Source organism: Oryzias latipes, chromosome 6, assembly GCF_053564925.1.
Source record: "Oryzias latipes strain Hd-rR chromosome 6, Olatipes_Hd-rR_3.1".
Lineage (NCBI taxonomy): Eukaryota > Metazoa > Chordata > Actinopteri > Beloniformes > Adrianichthyidae > Oryzias > Oryzias latipes.
The window spans coordinates 7424367-7448407 of NC_136242.1; the positions used below are offsets into that span (position 1 = coordinate 7424367).

At 42.7% G+C, this 24041-nt stretch overlaps 1 protein-coding gene across 1 annotated transcript; it reads right to left on the minus strand.

Annotated features, from left to right (window-relative positions):
- Positions 1–387: 387 nt before the first annotated feature.
- cetp (cholesteryl ester transfer protein, plasma) lies at positions 388–22925 on the minus strand. The gene is made up of 17 exons (XM_023955541.2): positions 22593–22925; positions 17219–17333; positions 17017–17148; positions 15333–15403; positions 14968–15055; positions 14825–14894; positions 14693–14753; positions 13083–13174; positions 12763–12862; positions 8891–8970; positions 8767–8817; positions 8549–8698; positions 8072–8139; positions 1314–1356; positions 1093–1165; positions 776–861; positions 388–701 (listed from the first exon to the last, which is right to left on the minus strand). Exons 1-17 carry the CDS (start codon positions 22744–22746, stop codon positions 624–626), a joined length of 1512 nt encoding a protein of 503 aa, XP_023811309.1. The 5' UTR covers positions 22747–22925; the 3' UTR covers positions 388–623.
- Positions 22926–24041: the final 1116 nt, after the last annotated feature.

The following is a 24041-nucleotide window of genomic DNA, read 5'->3' on the forward strand; positions in this document are numbered from 1 at the left end:
TCACACTGCATATCAAGGATTCTTAGCATAAAAAAGATTATCAGCATAAAAAATATTCTCAAAGGAAAAAACACCAGGATCAAAGTATCTGGACTTAATATTTCTTTTGTAAGCAGGATGATAGTGTCGGATTGTTCACACCTCCTTATCGTCACCTCATTGGGCATTATTCCTTATCCAACCGTTAATGTCCTTTTAACATTTATGCATACAATTCCCTCAATTTGTGTTGTTGTTTTATATCAACATATTTCTTGTTTTCGTTCACAGCTACTGCCCAAAAGTAGAGCAGTGTGCATCAGGGATGTTGTTTATTCTGGGTCCATGCTGCTGGTACTGTCTGCTTCTCTCCTGTGATGCACAAAAAAGCACATTTTCTGCCAAAAATGAGTCTGAAGTGGCTTTATTGCTGAAACACAGTTTCCTTTGCTCTTTCACTATAAAAGTAGCCTGATCCACATTAACAGCACTCACAGTCTACAACTAAACATTGTTGTTCACAGTATGAAAACATTTCATCCCCCTCTATAAGCTAAACCAGACATGTAAGTATTCATTTCATCTGTCCAAACTCAGATATCACTTAAAACGTTTAAAGCCCAAAATGCTTTGAAGCTGTTGCATCACTGCAGAGTCTTCTGGAGAAAATCCACCAGGAGGTGATGAGGGAAACCAAAGTCCATCTTCGTCACAGTGAAGCCCTGCAGTCCAGAGAGAAGCACCAAAGAGTCACAAGACTGCTGAGAGCCCAAACTGAAACAGGAGCAGAACTTACGTCCCGAGGAAGCACTTCAGGGTCAATGATGTCAAACAGGTTTGCCCCCTGTTTGTCCAGCAGCCTAGTTATCTCCACCTGAAGAACTGAAACACACCATGCTCTTAGACGGAAACCCCCGGAGCGCTAAAACGTCTGGGGAACGTTTTCTATCCATCGTTTCTGCACAAATAAACCTCAATAAAGCGCAAAGCAGGGCGTGATGCATCACCGATGAGAGGGAATGCCTCCTTCTCTTAGAGGTCACTCTGACTGTACAGGAGCTCATGCAGAAATAGCAGAGAGGTGTAAGGTTTGGTTCTGACACAGCTTCTCACCAGACAAAACTTTGGGAATTCCAACTTTCTCCACAGCTTCTTTGATGAACGAAACCTGTGCTTCATCCTGTAGCTGCAAACAGAAGAGTGCATAAACCTCAGGGACAGACCACACACAGGCTGTTTTTTACATCTGTGCAGTAAACAGTCAGGGCAGAAGTTCACATTTGTTTAAACTGAGAATCTCTGCTTTTGAATGGAAACAAATAAATGAATCTTACCACTTTATTTTGGGAGGGAATTTCAGCTTGAAGAACAGAGATCCTGTAAACATGACAGAATTAGGAGCAACATTGAATCTGCAGAAAAACTGACTAAAAATACTGTTTAAAAAAGGTAAACATGTTTTACAAAACCTTTAAAAATGTTTCCTTAAGAGCCTTCTCGTGATAATGATCAAACTAAAACTCTAAAAATAAATCTGAGCATTGCAACAGTCATCGACCTCCCCCCCTTCCACACATACTACTGGCGACAGGCTGTAGTGAACATTTAAACAACACATCAAGGTAAGTCAAGGTCACTTTATTAGGACCACCTCTCCATCTGGTCTTTAACACAACGTATTAGTCAATATTACAGAATATAACATAACAGAAATGAACAGACTAAGTGGAAACACTTAGTCGTCATCAACCCTTGCTTATATAATTTTTTGCCAAAATAAAAAAAACGGGTAATTTCCTAGGACAGTTTCTGCAGAGCAGTAGGACTTCATGGAATCATTGGGATCCTGCAGCTCTGCAGCCCCTCAAATGCAGAATTCCCATCTGAGTCGTGGGGGGAATTCTTGGCGTGGAGCAATCCCGCCCCCTGTCCCTCCCTGTTGCTGAGAACTTGGAGTAGGGAGCTTATGACCCACCTAGCGTATTTTCTACATAATAATTAAGCTCAAAATAGGCCAGGAAAAAGAAAGAAGTTCATCTAAGCTCTGAAACCCTGTGGATGTCCTAGAAGGGTCTCCAACGAGGCAACATCTCACAGCAGAAAAAGGCTTGCAGGGAAAAAACTAATCAGCCAATCACACGGCAGCGACTCAATGCATTTATTCATGTAGACATGGTCCAGACTATCTGCTGCATTTCAAACCGAGCATCCGAATGAGGAAGAAAGGGGATTGAAGTGACTTTGACAGTGGCATGGTTGTTGGTGCCAGAGGGGCTGGTCTGAGGATTTCAGAAACACCTGATCATCTGGGATTTTCACCAACAACCATCACTAGGGTTTACAGAGAATGGTCAGAAAAAGAGGAAATATCCTTGTTGATGCCAGAGATCAGAGGAGAATGACCAGACTGGTTCCAGCTGATAGAAAGACAACAGGCACTCAAAAAAACACTGGTTCCAACCGAGGTCTGCAGGTGAGCATCTCTGAACACACAACACGTCTAACCTTGAAACGGATGGACTACAGCAGCAGAAGACCTCACCAGGTGCCCCTTTGTCAGCTAAGAACAGCAAACTGAGGCTACAAGTCACACAGACTCACCAAAACTGGACGATGGAAGATTGGAAAAACGTTGTCTGGTCTGATGAGTCTCCATTTCTGCTGCCACACTCGGATGGTAGGGTCAGAATTTAGCATCACCAACATGAAAGCATGGCTCCATCCTGCCTTGTAACAGTTCAGCCTGGTAGTGGTGGTGTCACGGTGGGGGATATTTTCTTGGCACACTTCAGACCCCCTGGTACCAGTTAAGCATGGTTGTCATGTCAGCTGCTGCTTACATCTCTGATTTCCTCCCCCCGTGCCTGCTCCTATAAATCTCTGCCTCTGTCCTTCACTCTCTGCAGGATCGTTGCACTGCAAGCATTCAGTCAACTCACCTGCTCTGTTTATCCCTTGTCCTAACTTAGATGACCCCACCCTTACATTGACGTGTTCTCCCTACCATGACAAAGGTGGATAAAGGTGGAAAGATTCAAGGTTCAGTGCACTGTCTAGTGGGTCTAGATGACCCAACTCCCAATGTTAAAGTGCCTAGGATAGCACAAGGGTTACACTGCCAGCTCATCTACCTGTTCTACTCGCCACTCCGCTTGACTTTCAGCTGACCTGCTCAGCCTGTGTTCCGGCCTCCGCTCTCTGCTTTATGTTGCTGCACCCATTTTGCTGCCACACCATGTTGTCCAAAGTCTTATAAGTCCCCGCACCTCTTAAACTGTGGGACTGTTCTCAGAGACCCCTCTGGAAAGTATCATTTGGAATGTGAAATCAAAAATCCTTGTGACTGAGCCCCAGGCTGCTGGGTTTTTCCACGCTCCAACGAGTGTCCTTCTCCTTTCTGACCCCCGTGTCTGGAGCCACACCTCCTTCCATTTGCTGAACCTTGTTGACTCTATGCCACCAAGGATTAAGGCAAAACCTGATACTAGCAAGGTGGACCTAATTAAATGGCCCGTGAGTGTAGGTGAGATGCTTTTCAACCCCCCTGAAACCTGCGGACTGCACATGTTAGTGTTGTTTAAGTTCAAAATCTTTTTATTTGACTTTTCTTGAACATAAAGACATACATAGTGTAAAGTCACAATTGCAAACAGCAGGACTTGGCGGAAAAGAAAATAATAAAAAATAGGAATAAAAAAAAATTAAAATACAGCAAACAGCACAGCACCAAAAGAAAAGAACAAAACAAAAACCAAAAACAAAAAACACATGAAACGACCCTTACCCCCCCCCCCCCCATTCTGTCACTCCCTGCCCACTGTCTTTGCTGGCGGCGCAAGATGAGTTTGAAGCCGGTCTCTGTTTGACACGGTAATGCACCCTGGTTGGCTCCTTCCCATATCTGTCTCCAGAAAAGGGCCCCACGTCTCCTGAAAGTTCCTGTTCTTATGCTTGAGTGAGAACCTAATCTTTTCGAGTTGCAGACTAGACATGGTATCTGCCAACCATGGCTAGTGAGTTGGGGGGGCAGCATTCTCCCACCTAACCAGGACTGCACGTCTGGCCAAGAGGGAGGCAAAAGACAGAGTTTGTCATTTTTCTCAGGTTAGAGTCACCCCCTGTCCGGTGATCCCAAACAGAGCAGTCAGAGGGTTTGGCTGCAGTGAGACTTGGAGTATCCCGGATAGAGTTTGAAACACCTTCATCCAGAACCCGCTGAGGGATGGACAAGACCAGTACATGTGAATAAGTGTGGCTACCCCAGTTTTATATTTATCACAGTAGGGACTGATATTTGGGTAGATGTGAGACAGTTTAGACTTAGAGATGTGTGACCTGTGTAAAACTTTAAATTGGATTAGACAGTGGCGAGCACAAAGAGATGCAGAGTTCACTTTTGTAGATATTAAATTCCAGGTTTCTGGAGATTTGGACATGTTCAGATCCCCCTCCCATGCTGTTCTAAGCTGGGCCACACAGTGAGTTTTTAGGTTTGTCAGCCGGTTGTATAGAACTGAAATAAGTCTCTTGTGGGACGGGTTCAACCAAAGGATGGTTTCAACAATTGTTTCATCTGGAACAGTGGCGATGCCTGGCCTGAGAGAGAGAAGATGCAATCTAATTTGCAGGTCTCTGAAAAAGTCTGATTTTACAAGACCAAATGTTCTGCTTAGCTGCTCAAGTGAGGCCAGGGTGTTATCCAAAAACAGATCTTTAAATCTTCTAATGCCCTTCTTGCGCCACTCCCAAAAACCCATATCATGAAAAGGTGATTCGAAGCAATAGGGCTTGTGAGTGAGAAATCACAGAGACCAAAAATGATTCCTAAACTGAACCAATATCCTTAGAGTGTTTAACAACTGGGTTGCAAATATCTGTAATGGAGGGGAGAGGGAGAGGAGAATTATAGGGAGGATATGCTCCAACCTACGAGCCAGCACTTTAGCCAAGATCTTTGTGTCTGTGTTCAAGAGTGAGATTGGTCTGTATGAGGCACAGATTTGGGGAGAGACCCTGACCTGAAAGAGTCAAACAGCACAAGACACAACATGGGGAAAGTAAGGATGAGAACTTGGCAAAAAATTCTGTTGGAAACCCATCAGGGCATGGAGATTTGCCAGTCTGCATAGAGGATAGAGCTGATGTGATTTCAGAATTAAATATGGGCTCGTCTAGTGCCTTTCTAAGATCTGGTGGCAGCGTTAGAAGCAGATGTGACATGATCAACCTGGGCCTCAGAGGTGTGAAGTTGAGAGTAAAAGTCCCTGAATGCGGTGTTTATTTGTAGATGGTCTAATGTTAGGCGACCGCAAGGCAGGCGGATCTCAGCGATGCTCTGTTTTGCTCTGGCTCCGTGAAGTTGGTTGGCTAGCAGCTTGTTTGGTTTGTCACCATGGATATAGAATTGAGCCTTGTCTTTTAAAAGTATGCTTTCAACTGAATGAGTTAGAAGTAAGTTCAGTTTAGTTTGAAGTTCTATTTGTTCGCAAAACAGATTGGGATCTTTGGTTTGGGCATACTTTTTATCTATCTCTTTGATTCTAAAGCTCAGATCCATGCGTTCTTTTAAAGATTTCCGTTTCAGATTAGCGGTTTAGGAGATGATCTGGCCCCAAAGGTAAGCCTTAAGGGCATCCCAAACGATGAGGTTGGACATCTCAGGGGAGGTATTGGTGGCAAGAAAAAACTTGATTTCTGCTTTCTGGAATGTCAGGGATGGACAAACTCAGAACAATGGGAGCGTGGTCTGAGATGATTATGCTCTGGTAAGAGCAGGATTGCACCAGTGGTATTAGCTGGTGATCAATGTAAAATAATCAATCCTAGTGTATGTATGATGGAGTTGCGAGAAGAATGAGTAGTCGCGATCTTTTGGATGGAGAGTACGCCATACATCACACACTCCGTAGTCTGACAGAAAAGCTTTGATGAGGGCAGCTGGTCTACATACTCTGATGGTTTTTTTAGAGGAGCGGTCCAGGATGGGTCCAAACAGCAGTTAAAGTCTCCTCCAATAATAGGAGCAAATATGTTTATGTCAGGCAATAGTGAGAACAGTCGTTTAAAAAAGTCTGTCATCTGAGTTGGGAGCACAGACATTCACAAATGCAACCAGTTTGTTAAACAGTTTTCCTGTGACTATAACATATCTGCCAAATTTGTCAGAGATCACGGTATGAGATTCAAAAGAGATATTAGGGCCGATGGGAATTGAAACTTCCCTTGCCTTTGCTTGGAAGTAGGAGTGGAAACCTTGTCCCTTCCAGCCTGTTAGGAGACGCTCAGTGTCTGAACTACGTATATGCGTTTCTTGAAGGAAAGCTATGTCTGTTTTAAGTTGTTTAAGATGAAAGAAAACCTTTTTTCTCTTAATGCAAACCGTCACAAACTGCCGTGCGTGATGTTTGTAGAGGGCTGACAGAAGATAGGACAAGAAATTTGGAGTTCCTCGCAGCCCACTCCTTCGGAAGTCCCTGTTAGTGTTGTTTAAGTAATAAGTGGATGTTCCTAGGGTGCAGCTTGTAGGAAATTAGGAAATTAGTCAATGTGTGGACACCATATGGGCATTTACGCATCACTTGCTCATCCTGGTCATTAAAGACCCAGTACTGGCACCTTACAATTTTTTTTTTAACTTGTCCTGTCCGACAGCTGGGCAAACAGATGAATAGCTGAAGGCCTCTTGTGTTGGACATGTTTTACTTTAACAACAGGGGTTATAAACCAGAGGTATGTCTGAATAAACCCCTTTTGTAATCGAGGCCAAACTTTATTCATTTTAATTGTATTTGAAAATCTTTTGTGTTGGACTGGACGGAAAAGGAAAGGAGGGAGGAAGAAAGAGGTATATTAGAGAGGGGGGGATAGGAGGGTGATTATAGATCGGGGGGGGGGGGGGACCATGAAGCAGCATAAAGCAACAGTTTCTGGATGGTTATACTCATTACAGTGAGGTTCAGATGTAATGCAAGTCTATACACACACTCAGGTGTTATAAACATACCTGTTAGCTCCAAAAAATGTCCATGTGTCAACATGTACACAATACAAATAATGTTCACACACGAATTTTTGTGCCTTTAAACCAACTAGTGTGAAATTGAAATTCATTCAATCACGTAAACTATTACTGCAAAAGTGAGCTAACACCTGTGCTCAAGTGAGTGTTTATAATCTTCTAAAATGGATGATGGAATGTGAAAAGAAGGAGGGAGAATGCCCAGCCATCCCCACACCCAGACCCCCGCCGCAGCAGTAGCGGCAGCCAGAACCCCCCCAACGCCCGCACGACAGCAGATAGAGAACAACCGCCCCCCGGGCGACCACATCCCCACAACCCAGGCCAGGGCCAGCAGGACCGCTGCGAGGCCCCCAGAGCCAGAGAGCAATGAGGCATGGGGGGAAAGAGAGCGCAGCTCCAGCCCAACCAGGAGAGCAGCCCCCCCGCCGCACCGGGAGGGCCCAACGCAAGGCCCCGCCCCAGAGGAGCATCCACAACCCCAGACGAGCATCTCATCACCACCCAGGAGTTCTGGGCAACCCCCCGACCCAACCCCAGGTACGAGCCAGGACCCCCCAAGGGAGACCCGCTCCGCACTCCAGGCAGCCACCCACCCAGCCCACGGTTGGTCCAGGAAGGAGCAAGCTAGGAGGGAAGCACATCGGGGAAAAGGGGGGCCCACGAGGGGTGTTGTAAATATGGCCTGACCAGGCTCACCCACAGTTGGAAATTTGGCGACCATTACTATTAACTAGAGTATGGCATAAGGTCACTGTTAGACAGCATCACCTGTACATCATTATCATTACCAAATACTTCACTAGACTCTTTATGATACGTTCCATTTTCATGATGTCCACTGAGGTGGCCATACGAGCCTCAAGGAAACTGCAAAACCCATCACTGCTCCCCTTAAGATGCAGCCCCTCCTCTGTAGGACCCTCCCAGGACCCAGACAACCCAAAAACCTGCAGCATCCGTACAGGTCGACCCCACTGTGTGTGTGCATGAAATCGTGTTTGCATTTGACATCAGGGTCCACGCTTGGAAGGAGGCCCCAGACTCATAATGATGGACGAGAAAAAGTCTTACTTTTTGGGACTGCCGTGCAGGAAGAGTTTCTTGTCAGAGTAGGAAGCTGTGACATCTACAAGCACACTCTGAGCAAGAAGAAACAGAAAAAAATCTCCTGTTAGAAACTCACCTAAACCTCTAGTATGTCTCAGTGTAAAAGAATCTGCTAATGCAGTGCAATGCAATTAGGAAAACTTAATTTGGAGTTATTAGAACTACTAAACTGCAGGGTTTTTTTTTTTTGCAACAGCTAGTCACAAGGTTATGGGACATAAATATTCTTTTTTGCTTTAAGAGTTTTTAACGTGCAACAATAATTAATCTTTCTAACAAACTAGTGAGAAAGTGTCCAGAAACTAATAAAATCTGTGGAATCCGTGTCTGATCTTTGTGTTGTTTCTCATATGTATGCGAAATCATAAGCATGTCGTGCATCTGCTACATGCACCAGACTGACGGCATGGCTCCTGCACTGCACTTCCTGTCAGGAAATACCGTTTCAAAGAAGAGTGCTGGGGGCCCCTGACCCCCACAGTGCAGCTCTCCACAGGCCTGTGCTGTGACTCTGGATCCTGTGTTGGAGGTGTGCAGGCGAGGAACTGAAGAACTCCACACTCTGAGCTCTGCAGAAGCCCCTGCCAGACACTACACACAAAGAGACAATAAGCAGCCGTCTGTTCTCAGGAGAGGGTCAGTCAGATGAACCTTCTTACTGTTTGGATGGAATCCACGGTAACATTGGACAGACTGGTCTTTAAGAGTTCCTAGGAAAAAGCAGCTGAAGTTACAACATCGACCTGTCAATGTGCACGCTCAGAGGGAAGGCAGAGCACTCACGCTGAGCTCTCCGGCGGAGACGTTGAGGTGAAAGCGACCGTCATGGTGAGCAGCAGCAATCAAAGGGTTAAAGAGTTCATCTGCAGTTAGAGAGCAAAACCACCATCACAGTGGATCAACCCAGAGTCAGCTTAACTTTTTCTTTTCATCTCCTTTTCAGGTCTGCTCATCTGCCGCTCCACTGAACTGATGTGATTTCTGTGGAAAGTCTGTTTTCTACCTGAAGTGCAAATCACTCTACACCAAAACATACTACAGATCACAGTGACAATTAAGAAAGCAAAACAAATCATTAAAAAACAACATGACAGTTTAGGAATAAAAAGTAAAATGCAAAACCAAAAATATAAAAAATACATTTAAAAAAAAACAGAAGTAATTTCCAGAAATCGAAATGAAATGTTAAAAAATGAATAACAATAAAAAACTGGAAAAGGTAGGAATCATGGGACTTCATTGACTGGATGATGACATTTGTCCATCTTTTTATCCGAAAGCTTTTTGTCATGAAGCGATGCTCCGTGCTTATCGTCATCACTAACTAATTATTATAATGTGAACACTAAAGACCCATTTAAAAGAACTCAAACGTCAAAAATGAAACGTCATCATCCAATCAGGGATGTCCCAAAGTACCTGCCTTTTCGGGTTTCTTGTTGTACTTAGTTTCTCAACATTTCTTTTCTTTTTTTTCTTTCATTTTTTCAGGGCTGTATGCTGGCGCAGTGGTTAGCGCTCTCGCCTCACAGCAAGAAAGTTCAAGTCCCGGCTGGGGGACCTGAACCAGAACATCAATGGGGGACCTGAACCAGAACATCAATGGGGGACCTGACTGTGTGGAGTTTGCATGTTCTCCCCGTGCATGTGTGGGTTTTCTCCGGCTTCCTCCCACCGTCCCAAAACATGCTTCATAGGTTCATTGGTTACTCTAAATTGTCCCTATTGTGAGTGTGGGTGTGAGTGTGCGGGGTGTCCAGGGTGCCCCCTGCCTTCGTCCACAAGTGGCTGGGATAGGCTCACGCAGCCCTGTGACCCCAAAAGGGAATAAATGGTTTAGAAGATGAATGACCATCTTTTTTCTAAAAGGTTTCATTTTAATTTCTAATAATATTTTTAGAATTGTGTTTTGGTTTCTAAATTGTAATTATGGCCCGCAGCAGCAGTCACTGACTGCAAGGACCATATTGTTTTCGCAGTTGGAACGACGACTTCGCCGCCTTTCAGCGAGAATTTGACCCCCGCCGCATGCTCGAAAAGTCACCAAAACGTGCACACACCTGGGATAAATTGCAAATGAATTTTCCACAAAGTCAACGTCACCCCCCCGAAGACGATGACATCACGGCCAGCGATCCCGTCAAAAAAATGAATGGGCCGAAAATCGCGTATGGGGCCGAACAAAATGTACTTCAAAATACAGCCGCGAAACCAAGACACACGTGTCGGGGATATCCCAAAGATGTTTTAAAATCATTATGGGACGGCCACACGACCTACGGCTTGGCGGCCATTTTGTGGCGAACTCTGAGAATTGGCGATTTTCGTGTTTTCCCACAATATGGGGAAAAGACACTTTTGTTTGAACGATTTTCACGCAATTGCACACACTTGCTGCCAGCTCCAGTCTACAAACACCCCAGAAGTGTCGTTGACCTTTGACCTTGGGAAAAGGCCGCCATCTGGAATTTTCTCAAAAAAGCACCTTGAGCACCAGATACAAACGAAAACTCGTCGTTGGAATTTTCATCAATCGTCTCGTAACTTTTCGGGCACCAACGGCCAGCTACTCTGGACAAAATGTTGGAATTAGAAGTTGTAGATTTTGAACGGCGTGCGCGTGGCGAGCTAGCAACCGTTGCCATCTTGGCTAGCTCGCACATTTTTCATCGGAATGTCGTGAAGAGGAAATATGCGATTCCTTGGCCCGCGCTGAACAAAACGATGCTACGCATGACAAGATCGATAAAGGAATGTGGGCGTGGTAAGCAAAAAACCGTCGCAAAAAAATGTGCCGACTCGGCAAAAACGAAGACATTCGGAACTTTTTTTTTGAGAATCGACTAACGAAAACAATATACCCTTGTCCGCGATATCCAAAGGACGTTTTGAAATCATTACGGGATGGTGACACGACCTACGGTTTGGCGGCCATTTTTTGCCAAAATCTGCCATTTTGCGTTTTTCGCGTTTTTACACAATATGGAACAATGAACCTTTTTTCGAGCGATTTTCACGAAATTTGACTCACATGTTGCTAGAGCCAGTCCACAACTACCTCTGGAGTTTCGTCCACCTTTGACCTCGGGAAAAAGCCGCCATCTTGAATTTTCTATAAAAAACACCTTTACCGCCAGATTCAAAAGTAAACTTGTCGTTGGAATTTTCATCGATTGTCTCGAAACTTTTTGGGCATCAATGGCAAGCTACTGTGAAAAAAATGTTGGAATTAGAAGATGTAGATTTTGAACGGCGTGCGCGTGGCAAGCTAGCAAAGTGGCGCACTGTTATAACTCCCATGCATTTCAATACAATACAGTGAAAATTGAATGCATGCATTAATGCCTGAAACTGAATACATTGAAAACCACTGGATATGGACATATAAGGAATGTGAGCGTGGTTAGCATAAAACCACTGTTGCTAAGGACAACAAAAAGTTTACTTTTACCGATTTGTCTGAAACTGACGTCAATCTGTTCGTCCTCCCGAGGGGACCAAAACATAAAATGGTTGCTATGGAGATAAAATCAACAGAAAAGCCGCCATTTTGGAAAAAGTGGGTTTTTTATCAACTTATGACATATAGCTCTCACCAATGGAGGAATGTGTTTTTCTGAGTCAGTTGATGACGCTGATCGCTATGCTAGCACTTTTAGCTATGTTAGCATAACTAGCATAGTTAGCATAATTAGCATTTTAGGTAATGTGTTTTTCTGAGTCAGTTGATGATGCTGATCGCTATGCTAGCACTTTTAGCCACATTAGCATAGCTAGCATAGTTAGCATAATTAGCATTGTAGGTAATGTATTTTTCTGAGTCAGTTGATGATGCTGATCGCTATGCTAGCACTTTTAGCCACATTAGCATAGCTAGCATAGTTAGCATAATTAGCATTGTAGGTAATGTATTTTTCTGAGTCCATTGATGATGCTGATCGCAATGCTAGCACTTTTAGCTACATTAGCATAGTTAGCATAATTAGCAAATCCAGCCTTGACTAGCTTTTAATTTGCGGGCTGTGAGGGCGGTGAGGTCAGCGGTGGTGCGTAGAGTTGGGCGTGGAAGGCGGGTTGCGTCTGCGGGCCATACAACGCCGCTTGCGGCTTTAATGTTATTTTTTGTTATTAGTCTCTAAAATGTTTTTGCGTTGAGGGATTAGTTGGTGTGATTTGAACTTTGGTACCTTTTAGCAAAAAGTCAGATTACAACATTCTGACATGATCTCACTTATGAAGATGATGTTAGTCTGTGCACTTTGATGATTGCTCTGTTCAGCATACATTCCCCGGATGCAATGAAGCGGCTGATTCTGGACTAAAGTGGCGTTTGCATTATTTTCTTCATTTTCTAGCTGCTTTTGATCCAGGCTACCTTCAAGCCTTCCTGAACTGAACGCAGCTGCTTTACTAAAACAAAATGAAGCACAGTTAAGTCTCTACAAAGCTTTTTTTTCAACAGACAGAACTTTCTTGATGGGTCAGAAACGGTCAGAGATGGGATGGATCTGCTTGGATGTTCAGGTATTTTGTAAAAAAAAATCTAAAGACTTTATTTTATCTGCAGAAGAATTCCTCTGCTTTAGACACGTGTTTAAAGTTAAAACCCTGCACCAGTTTAGTTATAAATATGGAAATATGGAAACACTGCTGACCTGAGAACCAAAAGAAAAGCATTCTGTCTTCAGTCAGCTGACTTGGATGGAACGCAGATTCATTGAGGGCAGAGGTTGTGTTGTTGTAATTGGTCAGCCCCTAAAATTGAGGAAAAAAGAGAAAGATCACATGATTTAAATACCCGATCATTCCAGAAGCAAATGAAAGAATTTTGTCACATAACATCATCTACCAATAAAATACATTTTCAGTTTTTCTTTTAAACAAACAGAAGTGTCTGTCACTGAGTTACTTGAAGCGAACTTTTGAAATGATCAAAAATAAAGTGCTTTTACCAGTAAATACAGTTAGTGCTTACCTTGTGGTAGGATTCAATGTAATTAGCAGTGATGGCTGGGGCCGTGGTCACACCGATGTCCACGCTGATGTCTCCGTCGCTGAGGAAGTGTGCTGCAAACACACAGGTTCACGTCACAGACGGAAGTGAGACCCTGCAGGACGACTCAGGAACATACAACCTACAAGCTTAGATACCTGCTGAAGCCTCACGAGGGGTGAAACGATTGATCGAGCTAATCGATTGTGACGGCAGAAGCCACTGCCCCACAGTTAGGTTCATTTGTTATATTTCTTTGTTGTTGCATAAACCATTTATGTTATTTCACACATCCCATAACAACATTGACTTAATGACTTGTGCAGACATTTAATTTGTTTTGTTTGGAGTAATTCTACTCTTTTGAGTTCTCTCTGAGGCCTGATGCTGGGGCAGAGGCAGGAGCTGGACAACTTCCTGAACACTTCCATGTGGAGATAGATGATGGAGGAGGAAGAAAAAGTTTATTCTTATGTTGGACTATTGTTTGTATCATTTGAAATGTGTTAAACTTGCTTAAAAGTCTAAGTTCAGTTTAAATTACTAGTAATTTACTTCTTAGTTAATATTTCGGTTCTGAATGTTTTGAATTTGTGGTTCCCTCCCTGTTGTGTCATTGGTCTGATCAGCCAGCATAAAATCTCCCAAATGCTTCCTGTTGGGGGGTCAGTTTTGGTTTGAGCTTTTGTTATTGATTCTCTCAGGCACATTTTTGTTAAGTTGACCCCATTTTAATTTAGGCCTGTGCCATTTTTGTGTTGGGGCAAAATAAAGCCTCTTCTTTTTGGTCCTGTGGCTCAGTCTCTGCCAAGCGGACCCTGACATCGATGAAACGATTCATATTCCTACGATCCAACCAGGTCGATCTGTCTGTGGCGGGCTGTTCATCAAATCCAATCGACCATTATAAAACTGATCAAAATGAAATAAATCAATTACATTGCTAATAGAAAATAGCATTTAGTTTGAGACAAGTTTATTTTACTATTATGTAAAAATGGCCGCCTACTTCACCTGCACTGTTCAGGACTCTCTATCAGTCACACTGGTTGTATTTTCTGATGTCCTGAATTGATCTTAGGTTAGTGAATCGGATCGTTTAAATTATCCACTATCAACTATGAATCGTTTCAACAACAAACGAACGAACACAGGGTCGTTCAAAGCTGGAGGTTTGTTTCATTCATTCGCAATTAACAACATGAAACAAATTTATGCAGCACAGAAGAAGCATGCATGTTTAAGTGCTGATCCAACTGTTTGAAAAAAGGTTGTTTGTGCACTCAGATTGGGACATATAGCCCTGTTCCCATGTTGAAACACGGAAGAGGTCTGTGTATGGTGTAGTATAACATGGTTAAGGCTTCATGAACAAACATCCTACAGGATGTCAGAAAAATGTCAATGTGTCTGAAACGATGTGATGTTTGGAAATCAGACGACAGGGAAGACATCCCGATGTTCACAAGGAGTTTACAAAAAGTCCAGATGTTTTCTTGCAGCAGTTTGATGTTTGAGATAGGATGTTCGATGTTCTGTCTGGCTCCGCTTTGGCCCTAATGTTACCTTTAAAAGGTACAGCACACACAAACCTGCTGTGTCTTGAATGAAGTCGGATAAAATGTCTGCAAGCTTGTTGATCTCCTTGCAAATCTGCAATAAAACACGTTTGTCATTATTTTCTTCTTAACCACATCAAGTCAGGAGCCGGGCCTGCGCCTCACCTGCCCCTTCACAACTAGCTTCACAGTGAAGGTGATGAAGTCGGTGAAAAGTTTCTTCAGCCAGTTAGGTCTGCAGCACAAGCAGAGGCAGACAGGGTTGGATGCTGCAGCTGTGTGTGGTGTCACATCAGAGCTTCACTTACTCTTTGTCTCCCTGCAGGTGCAGACGCAGCTTGTGAAACCTCAGATAACAGTCGGATGTGTCTGCAGCCACTTTTCCTTTGCCGCAATCTGACATGCATGGGAAAGAGCGGCACACACAAGGACAGACAAGACACGGATCACAGGCATGAACCCTTCAGCAGAAGAACAGTCCCAGGTCAAACGTCGTGGAAGCTGCTGCTTTAAAGAAATGATTGCACTAAAGCATCTGTCACGCTGCCTAATTCATGCCTCCTGAAACTGTGGTGAGCTTTCATGGAAAAAAGCTGGAAGCCAGTTTAGATTGAAGCAAAAGGTCTTGACTAGCTAATGTGTAATGAGAGCATGAATCATCCAGTATGCTTACAGAGTCTGGGATTGATCCCCAGGTCAATCTGAGACTCAATCTCCAGGTCAAGAGACTGTGCAAGGTTGACTCTGCACAAAGAAGAAAGACGGCATGTCAGTAAAGTTCTGCTGCTTCATGAGAACGTCTGCTTCAGCACAAATACAGGAAATAAAAGAAGTTAGATTTCAAACAATGAACAAAAAAAGAGTGAACAATGACTCAACTTTGTTTGAGTGTTAAACCCTCCAACAGATGCTACTACCAGCAAACTGACCTCTGCAGATCAGACTCTTTGCTGTTTGACCTGATGTTTAATTTTCATGCTTGATGCTTTTGCACACCTTCTTCCTCATACATTAATAACATCATCACTGAATGTCTCTGACAGGAGACTGATGAGACCAGAGCTGAGGGCCCATCAGGACGCCCAAAGGATGTCCACCCAAACTATGCTGTTATTGTCAATTTTGTCATTTCTAACAGTCGGGCTGCAAGCACAGAGCCCATATGCATCCCTTTGTCAGCATTTTTCACCTGCAGTTGTGGCTGAGGCATTAGGTGAACTCAACCAATAGGAAGTAGGAATGGCAGGGGTGGATGAAAAAGAAGCAGGAGCTTCCAGCCCTTCAGGACTCTCCTGCTGTGACCTCTGGTGGCATAACAGTAATGAACCCTGCATGATTGGTTTTCTGAGCGAGTACCGACTTATCCAGAGTAAAGGTATAGCCAGGACATTACCTTCTTAACCCTTGTGCTATCCTAGGCACTTTAACATTGGGAGTTGGGTCATCTAGACCCACTAGACAGTGCTCTGAACCTTTTTTCTTCAATGATTTGTGATCTTCACTGGTGTCCATGGATTACATGAAATCTTTCCACCTTTATCCACCTTTGTCATGGTAGGAATAACACGTCAATGTAAGGGGGGGGGGGGTCATCTAAGATAGCACAAGGGTTAATTCCCATTATCTTACGGATCTTACCACTCGTCTTTGGGATGGAATTCATGAGGGCTTGGTAGCCATTGGATTCTGGGAATGATTAAAAGCACTCCAATAACTTCCAGTTTTTCTCCTTTGCTCATGTCTGCGTGTCACTTAGTAAAAATCATCCTGGTTCCTTTGTAGTTGGCCATCGTCTGGATCAACATGAATCACATTTGCTTTTCTCTCTTTATTCATGACAGGCGGAGGTTTGGCTGCAGGTCCTTTGTGCCTCCTCCTGGCTCGCCTTGGAGCATGTACCCTTTGGGAATGTTAACACTCTCTTCCACCTATCAGTGTCAATGATTTTACATGTTTTCTTTTGATTGTGTGAAGCGCCAATGCGTTATAGAGGACCACCTGTTCACTTGCAGATGAACTCTGGTGTGGTTCACTTTAGCGTGAATTCAGGCAGACTTTCCACTGACCAAAGAGAGGAGATGACATAAACTGGTCAATAGTAGGAGGAATAACCAAGCTACCAACCAACAAACAAACAAACAAAAACAGTCACAGTGTGACTTTGAAGAAGCAGGAATCATGAAGAGGCTTGAAGATGTCTGTCAGGTAAACCTGGTGCAGTGAGGAGCTGCAGGAGCTCATTCATAAATGATCTCCGTGAGGAAGACACCGGAACTGGTGAACACCGTCACATTCTTGTTTGTGAAGAAACATTTGACATGTGAATGCATGTTGCAAACATTTACAGTCAAACTTACAACCAGCTGCCGTATCCATACTGGATTGTCCCTTTAAACACTGCAGACACGTTGCTTATCTTCAGCGCGATTCCTTTTCCTGGAACGAGCTCAAACTCACTCCGACCAATCGATAAGTTGTGAATTTCCAGACTGGGGAGTAAAAAGGAAAAGTGTTGCACGATAGTGTCCCATCTTCAGTGGAAAGTGTGCATTGACTCACTTTTCTAGGCCAAAAGAGACTTTGCCTATGAGGAGCAGGGACTTCTCTCCTTGCATACTTGGATATCGGGCATGTTGAAAAGCTGCCTCAATCACTTTTGTGGTTTTCTCATTCACTGCCAAAATAGACAGACGTAATGGTTCGATTAAACGGCTTTTTCTTTATAAATATGGTGAAAATTTTCTGGTGAAGCCTGCATTCAAGCTGTCTTCTATCCATGATTGATGGCTTTAATTTATTTTCAGAAGTGTTTAAAGATGTAACAGGAATGTAACAGGAATTGTTTATGTATTTTTGACACAAACATACTGTAATGGTTTGATTTTGTTTTGTCTTGGTTTTTGCTTTAGTTCTTGTTCTGTCTTGTTTGGTTCTGTTTCCTGTTTTATTTTGAAAGGGTTCCTGTCTTGTCATGTCTAGAGTTTTACTTCCTTGGTCCCCATCTGCCCTGATCATGTTCACCTGTGTCTTGTCTGCCCTGTCTGTATATAAGTCTTGTCTCTGCCTTCCTCTTGTGCTGGTCCATTGGCGTCTGTAACGTCTTCATGTGTCTTCGTCCCTTCATGGCATGTGCCATGTTTCTAGCCACGCTCATGTTTCCATGTTTCTAGCCACACCACAGTAATTCTTGTTTTATTTTGTCATCCAGTGCTTTTTGTTTGTTATTAAACCCTCTAGTCCCGAAACCGTTTTGCCTCCCGTCTCTGCGTCTGGGTCCTACCGGCTCTCGAGCCCCCCCCTACCGTGACACATACTTCCATATTTTTGTTTATTTAATAAAGGTCAAAAAAGGTGTTATGATGAATTCATATGTTAAAGACCCACTCCAATGAAAATGGTGTTTTTGGTGTTTTTCACATGTTCTTGTAGCATTTTTCTAACAATGGATTTATAATGCATTTATAAAGAAAATTAAGATTGAAACTGCATTTCTGAGTAATTTTTTAATCATTGAGAATCAGGAGGAGACAAAATTTCCATCCATCTGTTTTCTTTACCCACTTTGGGCCACGGGGCTGCCAGAGCCTAACCTGGCACCTGTTTGGCAAAGGTCACACCTGTGGACAATTTAGAGCAGGAGGGAGCATCAAACTCCAGGCCTAGAGGGCTGGCCTCCTCCTAGTTTTCCAAAAATCCTGCCTTATCTGGTGCTAATCACCTGGATCAGGTGTGATTAGCCAATAAGGAGCTTCAACAGTCTGTTGGTTGAAAAACTGCCCTTCGAGGCTTGGGTTCTGACACCCCTGATTTAGAGTCATCAATCAACCTGTGTTTTTGCACCCTGAATGGCAAGAGAAAAAGAATGCATGCTCAGGGAGAACTTGCAAAGTCTACACAGAAAGGTCCCATTTGGTATTTCAACCAGGGCCTTCTCAACAGTATAGAAGCGATTCTGTAGCATAAATAAAAAGCAAAGTCAAAACCAGAAATGCTTTTTAATTTTCAAAATGAAGCTGCATTTTTTGACTCAAAATTAAAATGAAAAAGCAATCCACCAAAATTCTTTTCATTTCCTTCCTCAACACAGCTTATTCTGTCACTTAATTAAAATTAAAATGAAAATGGTATTTGACATTTCATTTTCAAAAAGGTCCATGGTAAATGTGTAGCATAATTCATGTCTAATTTGACATTTAAAATGGATTAATTGAAATGCTTTTTAATTTTCAAAATGTAGCTGCATTTTTTGACTCAATTAAAAAGAAAAAGCAATATTTCAAAATGCTTTTTCATTTTATACTTAAAACCGCTTATTCTGTGTCATAATTAAAACGAAAATGCAAAGAGGGGATTGCATTTGCATTTTAACATCCACCCCTCGCACCTTGTCACAATATTCATTTCGAAAAAGCATTAGCAGAGGGGAGGCGGGGCGATGACGTCACTGCTTTCTCTGTGTGTCCGGCTGCTGACTGACGCACACACACAAAAAATGCAGCTACATTTTGAAAATTAATAAGCATTTCTGTTAATCCATTTTAATTGTCAAATTAGACATTTCTAAATGAATTATGCTACACATTTACCAGGGACCTTTTTGAAAATGAAATGTCAAATACCATTTTCATTATCTTTTTAATTAAGTGACAGAATAAGCTGGGTTGAGGAAGGAAATGAAAAAGCATTTTGAAGTATTGCTTTTTCTTTTTAATTTTGAGTCAAAAAATGCAGCTTCATTTTGAAAATTAAAAAGCATTTCAATTAATCCATTTTAAATGTCAAATTAGACATTTCTAAATGAATTATGCTACACATTTACCAGAGAACGTCTTGAAAATGAAATTTCAAATACCATTTTCATTTTAATTTTAATTAAGTGACAGAATAAGCTGTGTTGAGGAAGGAAATGAAAAAGCATTTTAGTGGATTGCTTTTTCATTTTAATTTTGAGTCAAAAAATGCAGCTTCATTTTGAAAATGAAAAAGCATTTCTGGTTTTGACTTTGCTTTTTATTTATGCTACAGAATCGCTTCCATACAACAGGAGACTAAAGCGCTTACTACTGCACCACCGTGCAGCCTTTAAAAACAGAGATGCTGTTGGAAAAACATTGTCGTTGTGAGACAAGCTTCCTGCTCTGCTTCATTCTGATGGATCCACTGTCAGACCAGTAGATCCATGAACGTGTCAGTTTTCCTGGTCTGAGCTGGAATATGGATCCAAACTGTACGCTGGATAGCTCTGATACTGATAACCATTTTTGTTGCACTGGTAATGTCAGGCTGGGGGTGTGATGGGCTGTAAGCTGGCGGGACAGCATGCAAACAGAGAGCTCTCAGCCACAGGGAGGGAAAGGGGGGAGGTTACTCTGAGCCAACAGTCCCGCCCACAATTCAGAGGTGAATTTCTAATGAACTCTTGCCGCTCTACTGAAACTATGTCCTAGAAAATGACACAGGTTATTTGATTTTGTCCAAAATCAGCACAATCCTAAATAAAAGAACACTGGGAACACTTTTATAACGGATCAAAAGATGATCAGAGTGGGACTTTGAAGTTAGGAATAAAGATATCTTGTGAGAATTGCAGTTTGTTTTTACACTCAACACACTCAGATGAAGGAAATTCAGTGGATAAAGGAGTGGGGGCTGTTGCAAAGCTGATTTGATCAATCCTGGGGGCTTTCAAAGTGGAGCAGGGTGCGGATATGTTGATGGCCCATTGTTGCCTGTGAGCCTCGGAGCCGAGTCCCTGCAGCAGACGTCTTCAGGGCTCCAACTCCATCATTTTGTGATCCTTCATGGCTTCTGCCGTGGTCTTCATGTTTGCTTGGCATTCAGTAAGGTCACTGGCACATTTGGGCTTAAAAATCAAAATAATCAGCAAGAAAGTGCATGGATTAAAATCAAGTTTTACCATAAATACATAGTAATACAGAATCGATAAGAGATGGAATCAATAAAACATTGATATTTGGCAGCTCTTCCGGTTCCGGGTTACAGCACGGATGCGTGTGGCTGACAGCGGCTATACAACTATCTTCAAACGACTTAAAAAGTTGATTTTCTTTTAAAAAAGAGAGCTGACCATGGCCCCTAAGAAAAACCAGGAATATGAAGACCTTAAGAGGACTCTTGATGATATCCAAGCTACGTTGTATCCCTTTATGGAACAAGTTAACGCGAAGCTAACTCCACTCTTAGTGCTAATGGAAGAATTCCTGAGGCTCCGAGCTCAAAACGAGCTACAAACCGGGTTGACATTCTGGAGAAAGGACTGAACGATGTGGAACAACAAGTAAGGACGAATAATGTCATTCTCACTGGAATACCGATCAAACCTCGGGCAAAGCTAAATGCAGCTGGAGTTAGCATTGCTAATGCTAATAGCGCTAGGAGCTCTGAAATGGAGAGCGGTGGAGAGTCTCTGGTACACCAAATGGAATCATTTCTCACGTCTAAAGGGATTTCCCTGGATCTAAACACCATTGAGACCTGCCACCTGCTCCCCAGGAGAAAGGAGACGGATAAACCAGCAATCTTCATCAGGTTTGTGAATCAAAAACACAAGCTAGCTCTGATGAAGCAAAGGAATAATCTGAAAGGATCTGCTGCTCATCTGAACGACCATCTGACCAGAAGGAATGCTGAAATCGCTAAACATGCCAGGCTTCTCAGGAAGCAGAAGCAGATTGAGAACACTTGGGTTAAAGGCTGCAGGATTTACGTCAAACCACTCTGTCCAACGGACCGGTCCAAGGTTCTGGTTGTGAACACCATGAAGGACTTTGAGAAGTGTTTGATCACGGACGTCTGAAACAACATGCAGTAATAAATCAAAGAGCCAAATAATTTCAAGAAATATGACGCCTTGATTTATCACTTTCTCCATAAGTCTGAAGTGACCTGATTATCAACAAAGATCTGACATGCAGACAACTTGACCTCAACTCTTAGGCGCCGCTGATATCAGCTGAAGAAGGATATGGAACTGAATCTAATGTCTGCAGACATAACAGCGAAGAGAACTATAAGCTTTGTTTTAAACCCAGAAGAACGGCTGTTAATCAGCAGAAGAAGAAAAACCAACCTTGGTATTTCGACAAATACGAACCCTTTTTATTTTAGTTCATAGCATTACCTTATCATAAAAAAAATTATAAATAAAAAAACACAAAAAATTGTAAAATAAATGATTAATCAAGTATTGGAAATTGTCAAATCAACTTTTAATGATATTACTTCACTTGTTCCAAACAAATTGATAAGCTCATTCACGATTTTTTCCTAATATAACATAATTTTGCACATATTTTTAACTTTTGATACTTTATCAAATTTTGCTATGAAAATTCCTGAAACAGTGTTATGTCTATTTTACTGATACAGTATTATTTTTAATCATATCAATGACTGTTATAAGTAACATAATATGCATATATTTTTATTATACTTCATTGCCATGTTGATTTCTAGAAGTTTTTTTTTACAAAATAATTTAAGTAATTTTCTTTGTCATGTGCTTTATTGATACTTCAAGATTCTTAATCCTGTTTTATAAAAGCTTGGATCATGTAATAAAATGGTTACAGTAGAACAGGGGTGGGATTATATAAATTCGCTTCCTTCCACTCCCTTTAGAGCAAAATTTAATTGTATGTCTTATTCTAAGTTTGATTAGTTATTGTATGAATGTATAATTGATGATTGTATTGTTTTTGTGTATTATTACTATTTGATTGCTTGAAATAAACCATTTCAAATCAAAATCAAATATTTGCTTTTGTCATTGAACATAGCTGAGAGGAGAGCAGAGGCTCAAAAAGAACAAACTTCAGACTAAGACCAAAGAAGCCAAACCATGACAGAGATCTGACAGCTATGTTACAGGAACCTCTCTCTGCTTCATGTAAAATCAGGGTTTCAAACTCACACACTGCAGCGGCAGGGTAGGTGAGCCTGCACACAGCTCCGCTCAGTCTGTAGGCCTCAGCCGGGTCCTCCAGGCAGCTGTACGCTCGCCCAAAAGACAGGAACAGCGGCAGGAGCAGCAGGGGGATCACAGGAGCAGACTCCTTCCTTGACATCTCCCGTCTTCAGTTGGGGTCTTCAGTGTTGCTGGCGTCTGCAGATTCCGACGTTTGAGTCCCAGCAGCTCTCTGACCTTCAGCAGGGGAAAGAAAAGCTCCTCACTCTACCCACACAACATGTTTGGTTTGCACTTGAATTGGAGCAGTTTGCTGCTCACTCAGTGTTTGCACTGAGTGAGTTTTTGTAGCAGAACGGCCAAAGTACAAGACCCCCACCCCCCCGAGGGAAACAGAGGAGCCTGAACACACACAGATGCGCACAACGCATCCTCTGTTCTCATCTCACACAGATATCAAATGCAAACTCACAGTTCTGCTTTTAATCCCCGTACTTTAACCCCACCCACCCCCCACCCCCGCACTCAGCACCAAAAAAAATCCAACAAAGGGGAACCTGAACCCACAGGTTCACTCTGAAACTGGAGACAGGACCTTTGCTTTGCTTTTTATTCAACCATTGCTCAATGACCCGCAGGAGGGGCAGCAGGATTTGTTCTGAGTAAAGAGGTGCTGCAGATGGAGACCAACTGAAGGGAGATAAGGAGCTTCCAGTTGGAGGGTGAGATTCTATGTTGAGTGTTAAAGGGCGAATAAGAAATCCAGAATTTACTAACCGTTGTTCTGTTGAAAGGACCGTGTGAACCTGGAGCTCCTGAAAGACTCAGAGATTTGACAAACCCTGATCTCCCTCACACGATCCAACATGCAGGGACGTCTGCTCTTCTGTCCACTGATGAGAAGAGTTTGCTGTCATGCAAAGCTGTGGTGGAACGTCTGTCCCACCCACAGTGAGATCCATCATCTGCACATGGAGGAAACTGTGACTGACTCAGTTCAGGTCAAAGTTCACGATCAAATAATCAGAAAGGGACTTCTGGACAATCATGGAACCATGAAAGATATCCACAGGGTTTCAGAGCTGAGAGGAACTTCTTTCTTTTTCCTGGCTCACGTTGAGCATATTTCTCAGCCACAAATTCCCTCCACGACTCAGAGGTGAATTCTGCATTTGAGGGGCTGCAGGATTCCAATGATTCCAAATTTCAGAGGTGAATTTCTGACACGACGGCACAGGCTTTTGTTTAGGGATGGGAATAGAAGCCCCATGAAGCTTCCCTTGGGGTTCATGTAATTATGCTGGAATAAAGAACCAACCATTCAGGGCTTTGAAACCACACAGAACAGCGGCATCTGGTGGTGGACTGGATGTATTTTATGCTTCAACTAAGCTCCTTGTAACACTTTAATGTGGAAATGATGATGAAAAAACGTAAAACAAAACAATGTTGTTA

What these genes read in the sequence shown, in the direction of transcription:
- cetp (XM_023955541.2), bottom strand. Translation starts at nt 22,746, where the DNA reads ATGTCAAGGAAGGAGTCTGCTCCTGTGATCCCCCTGCTGCTCCTGCCG. An exon ending in CCGTGGATTCCATCCAAACA is followed by an intron (nt 8,699 to 8,766) that starts GTAAGAAGGTTC and finishes CTTTGTGTGTAG; the next exon opens with TGTCTGGCAGGGGCTTCTGC. An exon ending in AATTCCCAAAGTTTTGTCTG is followed by an intron (nt 862 to 1,092) that starts GTGAGAAGCTGT and finishes GGTGTGTTTCAG; the next exon opens with TTCTTCAGGTGGAGATAACT.